The sequence below is a fragment of the Salvia hispanica genome, chromosome 4 (genome assembly GCF_029641045.1).
Source record: "Salvia hispanica isolate PSC_SH4W2 chromosome 4, Shi_PSC_v1, whole genome shotgun sequence".
Lineage (NCBI taxonomy): Eukaryota > Viridiplantae > Streptophyta > Magnoliopsida > Lamiales > Lamiaceae > Salvia > Salvia hispanica.
In genome coordinates, this window is record NC_142695.1 from 58,997,334 (window position 1) to 59,007,637 (window position 10,304).

Genomic DNA, 10,304 nt, shown 5'->3' on the forward strand with positions numbered 1-10,304 from the left:
AATTATCCAAATTAAATCCAAAGTCCAAATACTCTATAATTCCTACATGGAATTTTCGAACCACTACTATGATTTTTCCCATGAGATTTTCGAAAATCTCATTTATTGGAGAAGAGGGAATTATTTTATTATTTGATCTCTTATTTATTCTATTCCATGAATAAATATAAATATGCTAAAATATCCTAGCATATCTTGCCAAATCTAAGAAAATATAGCAAATCCTAATTAAATTAGGATTCGAAATTCAAATCCCTTTTGAAGAAGGCAAATCACGCCTATTCCTATTAAATTGGGGAGTTTAATTATTTATTCTTGCTCCGTGATATATTATTCTACTCCGTGAAATATTCAAATTAAATCATAGGCTATTTATTTAAGCCTAAATTTTCGAATTCCCCTTTCTTCTCAACAAAAATAACGCCACCCCCCCTTATTCTCTACCATATCTTCCAAATCTTTATTTATTTAATTATTTGGATATTATTATTTGGCACTCTATAAATAAGAGAAGACCTAAACCCTAGAGAACACAAAATCGGCGCCTCCCACTCCTCACAATTTTCGAAAACTACTCCCCCACTCTCTCCAAGTTTTCTTCAAGATTTCTTCATCAATTGAGAAGAATTCAAGTGAAATTCAAGAGATTATTGAAGAATCAAGACTAATTCCTTGTTTCTACCGTTCGTTCTTTTGAAAAAGGTACTTTAATTATTGATCTCCTCTTCTTCTACCGATTAAACGATATTCTTGAATCCACATGCATCTAGAACGAGTGAAAGGGGTTTTAATCGGTGAATTTTGGGGATACACGGATGTGTGTGAAAACGTGTGTGTGTGTGCGCGATCGTGTGTGTGTGTGCGCACGCCTCGATCGGCGTGCACATGTGTTGTGCTCGTGTGCATGTGTTGTGTGTGTGGAACACTCATGTGTGATGCGAACTATTGGTGATTTTGGAATGATTATTTGAATAAAAATGGTATGTTAATCATACTTTGATTTTGATATTTTGATTTTGAAAATAATCGATGGGGAAAAGGGAAACGTGAGATCATGCATAATATTGATCCATGATTGTAACTGATTTGTGATACGCCTAATTTAAAGGTGATACTTCGCGCTCTCAGCGTGATAAACGAGGAGAAGAGAATTCTATCGAGCTGAACCTACGAGGTGGGCTTTCTTTTAAAATAAGGACATTGTCCTAAAATGATATTGATGAGAATGAAAGATGTGTTATCATGCCTTGATTTGTTTTGTCGTGCCTATCCCTCGTGGCTATGCCACTATTGTTATAATCGAATTCGGATCCTTGTAGAGCCGCAAACTCTACTTGGGTTAGTGTACACCAATGTTAGACTGAGTGTCAGCGTACGGGTTGGCCGGTCTAGTGACCTGGATTGCGGCCGCATTCCTTGTCATGTAGAATGAGGATATGGTAAACGTCTATGAGAAAAATGGTTGCGCGACCGTGATATTTGAGAAAGAAGATATTTTGGTGCCTCGGGTCTTTCTAAAGTTAAAACCCCGACGGACACTTGAAAATGGCATGATAATAACTATATTTGTGATAAAACTGTTTTCGGCAATGAGCCCATTGAGTGTGATTTATCGTACTTAGCCCTGCATGTGTTTTCCTTATGTGCAGGTTGAGCAGTGACGAGCGAGCGGCGGTGTTGAGTAGGAAATAATAAAGATGATCTGTTGGTACTATAAGTGTCGTTGTGTCTCCATACATAGCCTCACTTCTTTCTTGGTCGCTTCCGCTGTTTATTATGAAAACTTATGATCTTTTGTTGGGATAAATACTTCTATTTTTGTGGGTATGTTTTGGGATATGAACAGTTAGAATTATTTTTTTTGGAAAAACTTTGATAAGTTTTTATTTCAATAAATCTTTTGTTGGATTCCGTTGCTAAGGCATGATTCTTACTCTACTTAATTGTTCATTTAATGTCTTGGTCAAATCCCTTTTAAATGAAACCCTAGTCTATGATATTTGATGCATTTAAGTCTACCTAGTTAGCGAACGCCGCATTTATTATACCCTAAATGGGCGGGTCGTTACAATATTAGTACTAATTCGTTGAAAAATTTGAAATCCCTTCTGTCTACTGTCAACCGCTTGAGCTTCAATCTGCCCAATTCAATTCCATTCAATTCATATCATTCATTGTTTCTGCAAAATTCCGATGGCTGAAAATTCCAAGGAAGATTTTCTGCAGTTGATCAATCGAGTTGGGGCTTTCTTCACCGACAAGATTTCTAATTTAATCCTACGCCTGGTTCGTTTTCAATTTCGTCGATTTTGATTTCATTTTTTTCCTAATTTTAATTTTTCTTTTCAATTCCACTCTTTAGCCTCTTATTTACTATGAATGATTATAATTAGTAATTAGTTGTTGAGAATTGAGGTTTAAGAGTTTATATGAGTTTTCAAGGCTTTACTTTTTCCTATTTTTCTTCACATATATGATTATTTTTTTTTTTACTTTTATTTGTGTTTTGGATGTGCAATGGGGATCTTCAGCTGAATTATTGTGGTGTGATTGGTAGAATGGAATGAGAAAATTGGGAAATCAATCCCAATTTTGAAGAGTTTATTCATTTAGTATAATTTTTCTCATCATTATAATAACTCAAGGATAATTATAATTATGCTGGATTAGGTGTGACAGTGATCTTAAATTATGGCCGACAATTTGACTTTCTATTATATATATTGTGCTATCGAAATTAGTAAAAAGATATAGTACAATATTGGATTAATTTAAACAATAGTAGCAACTGGCTGCATCGGTCAGAAACTACCTAATTTTTTTAATTTAATTTATCCTAATAAATTATGCAACTAGTTGATTTATGTGACTGCATCCACTTGCTTCTTTTCACATGGCTTATATTATTATATGTGTATAAGTCAGCTAAATTATTTATCATATTTTATTTTTCCAATTAATTAATTTCTATTTAATTTGAGTCTATGAATTTGTTGTTCAGAATTACAACCTCCAACTCTTAAAGATATCACACTCTCTGGCGAACATAAGAAAATGGGTTGAATCGGAAAATCAAATCCACACATTTTAAATTATGGCCAACAATTTGACTTGTGATTAAATTGTGCCATTGAAATTAGCAAAATTATTTGTTATGTGAACGTTGCTTCTCATCGGAAACGATGGATTAATTTATAATAACAATAGTAGCTGGCTGAATAGGCCAACTAATTTTTTTTAATTTTATCCTAATAAATTATGTAAATTGGTAGAGTTGACCATAAGTGTAATTGAGGGTTTATGAATTTTGAAACTGTTTATGAGGGGAAACATAATGATTTTATATGCATATTCATTTTGAATCCATTCCTAATTTAAATTATAATTATTATTTTAAAATTAAATCAATTTGACCATATTAAGTCTATAAATTTGTTATTCAGAGTCACTCCCAACTTGAATGATTTATTAATGTGAAGTTGCTTCTGATTGGAAACAATGGATTAATTTATAATAACAATAATAATAATGTTAGCTGGCTATCCTAATTAATGATATTCATGTTGGAGTTGACATATGATTCTAAATAATGATTTTTTAATATAAGTTCATTTTAATTAATCTCTAATTAAAATTTATTAGATTTTAAACTAAAAGTGTGTAACTGTAGGTTTATGAATTTGCAAACAGCTTCTGAGGGAGAAACATATGATTCTAAATAATGATTTTTTAATGTAAATTCGTTCTAATTACTCACTAATTAAATTTTAAAATAAAAGTCACCTAATAAAGAATAGCAATAGCATGTGTCTGAATCAACTAGATTCCTTTCACATGGATTATATTATTATAACAGCCAGCTAAACTAGTTGTATTATTTTTATTCTCACCATTTGATTCCCAATCAATTTGACCATACTATGTTTATGAATGTGTTGTTCAGAATCACTTCCAACTCTTGAAGATATCACACTTGCTGGAGAAGATAAGGAAAAAAGTTGGATCAGAAAATTGAACGCGCACACAGACAAAGATAAGAAGACATAACTACAAAAAGGTAGCTACTTTTTTCTTTGAATAGTTTCATGATGAACATGATTATGTTGTTTAGTATAGATTTTTGAAATCATTGTCTTTAAAAAATTTATGCATCCAAATGAAAGGTGAATACTTTGCAATTTATCTACTGCAAGAAAATTGTGTGTTGTCAAGTTAGACCTTGTACAAAAAGCTTGGGTGAAATGTGTTAAGAAGATTTCCTATCTTCGATAGCATAGAAAATCTTAATTAAAATTGTCAAAAGATTATTATGGTATCTGTGTATGGATTATGGATATACTGTCAATATTGATCTGAATGATTATTATGGTGTTACCTGGATTTCTGAAATAGAATAATATGAATCTGGATCTAAATCATAGTTGTATTGTTTCGGACCCTACAGATCTAAACTTAATCTCGACCCTACAATGATTTTAAATACTCCTCTTGTCTAGTTGATAACTGAGTTGTATTCATTTTTAAGTTGTCTCACAAGAGCTGTATCATTTCTTTTTTAGTAAAGGTCCATTTTGGTCCTAAACATATGATCAAAATACGAATTTGACAAAAACCATTCACTATTTTGAAAAACATGTCCATAACGAATGAAATGTCGCCGAAGTAGTCCATTTTTTGACTGTTCCGTAAAAAAACTAACAGTCAACGCTAATTGCACAATAGCATGACCGTTAGTTATTTAACGGAACCATAAAAAAAGGATCACTCTTATAAGGATTTCATATATTATGAACCTATTTATTCAAAAATTGAATATTTTGGACCAAATTCATTTTTTTCCCCAAATTTCACACTACATGCACTTCACACACTACACAAATTTCACACACTACAAATTTCACACATTTCACACACTACACAAGTTTCACACACTACACACATTTAACACATTACACACTATAAATTTCACACACTACAATCTTTACACACATTTTGCACATTTCAAGCATCCGGTTTTTTGATTTTTTTTTTCATTTAGATTTTTTTCCTATCTAAATAATAAACTAAAATTTTCCAAAATTTTAATCTGAACCAAATTTAAAATTTTAGTTTCTGAATAGTGTGTGTATTTTGGGTATAGCGTGTGTAGTGTGTGTATTTTGTGTAAAATTTGTGCCATGTGTGTAATGTGCGTAGTATGTGTATTTTGTGTATAGTGTATGTAGTGAGTTAATTTTTTGTATTGTATGTGTGTATAGTGTGCAATGTGTGGAGTGCGTTTCTTTGTATAGTGTGTGCAGTGTGTGTATTTTTTATATAGTGTGTGTGCAGTGTGTGTATTGTGTGCATTGAATGTATTATGTATAATGTGTGTATATTGTATGCAGTGTGTGTATTCTGTGTATAGTGCGTGCCATGTGTGTGTGTATGTGTGTATATTATGTGTATAGTGTGTGTACAGTGTGTGCACAAATTATTCAAATTCAATTTCATATCACTTACTCCCTCCGTCCCTCATAATTTGTCACTATTTGACCCGGCACGGGTCTTAAGAAATGTAATAGAAAGTGGGTTGAAAAAAGTTAGTCGCATGTGGGTCCTACTTTTATATATTAGTTTTATAATAAAATGTGATTGAGAATGAATTAGTGGAATATGAGGTCCACTACCAAAATAGAAAAAAGTGAAAGATGACAAATTTTTAGGGACGGACGGAAAAAGAAATAGGTGACAAATTTTCAGGGACGGAGGGGTACTTCACTTTACCAATCAAAGGATTTGGAATTGAACTAGAATTAAATTCCTTCCAATTTAATTCCATAGAATTCCAATTCCAATTCCTTGTACCAAATTGGGCCTTATAGATAAGTACCTATCGTTTTCGTAGAAAAACTACTAATGTTAGTTAAATTTCGAAACTTGATGCAATATTATTATTCAACTACATAGTTTATGTGGTCTTGGATTTTGCAAGAGAGAAATTAAATTTTTTACCATTTTGGTAGAGAAACATGTTGGAGGACATCATCATAGAGGCCATACAGAAAATAGAACTTTTTCTGGTCGGCATTCCGACTAGTGACGAGCTCTATATATACATGCCCTCTATTAATGCTAACAAGGAGTTCCTGGAAGAGGTAATAAATGAGCTGAGAACGATGCTGGATTTCTTGAGAGAGAAAGAATCAGGAGAGAGGAGCAGGCTAAATTATTTGCTAGCTGACTATGCCGAATATGTTCAACGTATAATACGCAGCACAGATTATATTAGTAGACACGTTATCAACAGAGACATGTCTCTTTTGCAACACTTTCTGATGAAGACAAGAAAGCGCGTGATGGAGTTTGGAATTGGTGAGCCGCAAAGTGTTGGAGAAGAATCAGGCGTGGTGGTGGGCTTGGAGAAAGACGTGCAGCAGCTCGTTGGTAGATTAATTCTTGACAAGAGACCGATGCTCTTGAGTTTGTATATCAAAGGCATGCTTGGTGCGGGAAAGACGACTCTCGCCAAACAAGTATACAACCATCCGGCCATCGTTGAGAAATTCAAGCACCGTGCTTGGGTAAACATGTCTTGTGACACGAGTGCGCATGAGGTGCTTGTGGAACTCATACACCAGTTGGTGGAACTTGATGGGCCGAAGGAAATGGACAATCCGAGTCTTCGACGAATGCTTTACCAGAACATGGAAAAAAAGCCATGTTTTATAGTCCTCGACAACATGCCAAAAGAATTATATCAAGATTGTATCTTTATGGATGATCAGCCAACAACAGGTATATTATCTTCTTTTGTATTGATTTTTTGTACTGAGTCCCATATGTGGATCCAAATAGTACAAGAATTCTAATATTATTATATGGTATGTCATCAGGTGGATCTAGATTGTTGATCACCAGTAGGCATCAGATTTTGGGAGAGGACATTAACACTCACGAGATGAAATCTTTGGATTCTGAAAAGAGCTGGCGATTGTTTTCAAAAACATTTGATAAATGTACAGGTGTTGAAAACAAATTCTCAAATGACGTGAAGAGGAAAGGGAAAGAGATGTTGGCAAAATGTTGGGGTTTGCCGCTAGCTATAATAAATGTTGCAAGGCAGAAAGCAAAGCAAAGACTTTCAGGGATTGAATGGGAAGAGCTTTTTGATTCAATTGATTTGAGTGAATCATTAGAGTTATTGGAACCAATGTATGATAACTTGGATGAACAACTCAAGGCCTGTTTCTTGCATATGTCCCTTTTCAAGGAAAATGCAATCATGAGACAAGAAAAGTTGGAACAAATTTGGGCTCTAAATGGAATAAGCCTAGGAAGATATGTACCATTTCCTCACAGTGTAGAGGAAAGATACGTATCACTACCATGTATATACGAATTAGTCACTGAATCCATTATTGAAGTTGTGCATGATTTCCGATGCGGCATTGAAGTAAAAAGGTGTCGCATGAATCCTTTACTACACATGTTATCCATCAAAATAGCAGAGGAGGAAATAGGGTTGGAGATATTCAGGAATAAGGCTAATGATCGATTCTCTCAGAGTCCTCGTCATCGTGTTATCCATTGTGGTAGAGAAAAGTTTAATCACTTCCAGAATCAAGACAAAAATCTTGTTTCTCTCATCTTTCATGGAGGTGGGAGGTACTTGGACGATGCTAGCATGTCTTATTGGAAGAGATTTGAACTCCTTAGTATACTCGACATGGAAGATTTTGGGGTGAAGTCTTTACAAGAAACTATCGGCACATTGATTGAGCTAAGGTATTTGGGATTGAGAAACAATTACATACAAGAGATCCCACACTCATTGGGGGGCTTGAAAAAGCTTGAGGTTTTCGATATTGCTCTAAACTTTATGGTGGAGGTGCCGGATATTATCAACGAAATGGGAAGCCTACGTCATCTCTACATGTCAGATGTGATTTGCTGGAAGCCTTTAAGAGTAGATGTCCTACAGAGTCTCGAGACCCTAACCTACATCTCGATTTATGATTGGTCATATGAGGTATCGAGCTTGGAGAAGATGACATATCTCCAGAAATTGGGCATTGAAGAAGTTGATGAAAACTCGGATGTAAGCAAGCTCTTTGCATCACTGGCTAGGTTGAGTAAGTTTGAATGTCTTATCTTGAGAGGGTTTCGTTTCAAAATTATGCCATGTTTGGACGAGATCGGTGTTCTAGATAAACTCGTAAAACTGAGACTCGATGGACGCCTAACTAGGCTACCAAGTGCCATGAAACGTCTTAAAGGTCTGTGTTACTTGGTCTTAGTAAACACTTGTCTTGAGGAAGACCCGATGTGCGTGTTAGAGTTTATGTGGAATCTACGAGTTATCAAAATGCGTAATGCATATATAGGTCGAAAAATGTTGATTGGGAGGTACTACTTAAGCCGTCTCAAAATCCTGCGCATCATTGAGTTCTGGAATTTGAGAGATATTCAGGTTCAAATATCTGGCTTGTTGTATCTGGAAGAACTAGAAATTAAGAATTGTCCACTCATGGAGACCCTTCCGGATAAGCTTGGGTCGTTATCGCATTTATGGAAGTTAAAGATGGTAGCAACCAAAGACATTGCAACAAAGATTAGAAAGTTGGACTTCATCTCCAAAATAGCAAAAGTGGATATTAGTCCATAATTCTGTAAGTTGATATACTTTTATTTTTCCCTTTATCGCCTTTGTTATTATGCGTTTGTAATTAACTTTCTTTACATTCTTCGCAGCATCAAAGACGAGGCAAGCATCACCTACTGCAGGTTTTATCTGAATTATTTTTTCTCAATTTTATTAAATTAACGTAATCAAGTCGAGCATGAAGTATAAGCTCAATTCCAGGTTTTCTTTACGGTTCTTTCCTGGAATGTAAAAAAGAGTCGAACCGCATAGGTGTACATATTTATGATAGGGCTATTGTATTCCATTATCAAACTATAAGCAATTTACTTTCTTTTTGGTCTCTTCCAACTAACTATATGCTTAAGTTCTACAATATGGGGTAAAAAAGCCAAAGTGATTCTTAAACGTCTTTCACGTTCATGTCACGGCAAGGCACTGCAGCAAAATCCAATCCGATTTATTGTAACAAATTACTTAATAAGTTGGTTCTGTGTATTCTGAAACAAAAAAAAAAAAAAAAAGTTCATTGGCTTATATCTGACCCTTACTAATTCCACTATAAAAAACGATATGTCATTATTAATTTTGTTGATCATATTCCACATCTCATCACAACATGTGGATGATACGAGAAACTAGCTAATCTCAGCCTAGCAATCTAGTATGCTTAGAGGTGCTCAACTGTTCGACGAAATGGTCCATAGAATATACTCAGAGCTTTTGAAATCGAATATTGAAAGGAAGGGATTTTTGCATGCGTGTTCCTTCCTATTCAACAATATTTATATGTTCCCAGTTCCCAAAATTCTTTTTTTTTTTATGAATAAATAAGTAAAATAAACCAAACCAAACGTTCACATCATACGCTCGGGCATACCCGAGGAAGAACAAAAGACATAGCTACAAGTCAGCTAAAACAAAGCAACTTGGAACAACCAAGAACCAAAAAAGCAAGGGGCGGGGCTCCAACAAGACCGATCACATTTCAAATCAACCATCGAAACCCAGAATGGGCGGGACTCATTAAAACCCCTTGGGGATAAAACCCTATGGGATAAATCTCCCCAAGGAAAAAAAGAGTACCCTGATGAGTGACTCAAAGTGTGTCGAGGACCGAACAACCAATACCCGAGAAGAACCTGCCCGTGGGAGAAACGTGAGTACAAGATGCTATAGGTAGTTTCCTTGATGTCAAAGATGACCCTAGCTGCATCCCAATGCTTTCCCATCAAAGATAACCTTGTTCCGCGTCCTCCAAATGATTGCCACTGAAGCCTTGAGAGCAATCCTCTTTGCCATCTGAACAATCTGTGATCCTCTAGTCTGTCGTCCGGCCCATTTGATGACACTCCTAATCGTTGTCGATCTCCTCGCAATGCCAAGCCAGAGCATGATCTGTACCCAAACTGCCAGATTAAAAGAACTATCAGAGCATTTAAAACAACAACTTAACCTAGAAGCTTGAATAAGAAAGAGAAAGGGGTATCATAAATAACGATCAAATTCTCAAGAGTACGACATAATATTCAAGATAAAATCACAAGAAAAGTCTAAGGCCTCAAATCGAAGGAAAACTGCAAATATCCAAAAACAATCCTAAAGTGTATCAAACTCAGCGGAAGACGACCAAGAGAAAGAGCAGCTATGTATGAGGACACAACTACGCTTAAAGTTCAAA

General features: G+C 35.0%; 1 protein-coding gene across 1 annotated transcript; it reads left to right on the plus strand.

The window, feature by feature from the left end:
* Positions 1-3,947: 3,947 nt before the first annotated feature.
* Positions 3,948-8,956, plus strand: LOC125195621 (disease resistance RPP8-like protein 3). Its single transcript, XM_089056082.1, has 4 exons — positions 3,948-4,057; positions 6,006-6,777; positions 6,876-8,651; positions 8,734-8,956. The coding sequence occupies exons 2-3, from the start codon at positions 6,012-6,014 to the stop codon at positions 8,645-8,647; spliced, it is 2,538 nt and encodes an 845-aa protein (XP_088912208.1). The 5' UTR covers positions 3,948-4,057; positions 6,006-6,011; the 3' UTR covers positions 8,648-8,651; positions 8,734-8,956.
* Positions 8,957-10,304: the final 1,348 nt, after the last annotated feature.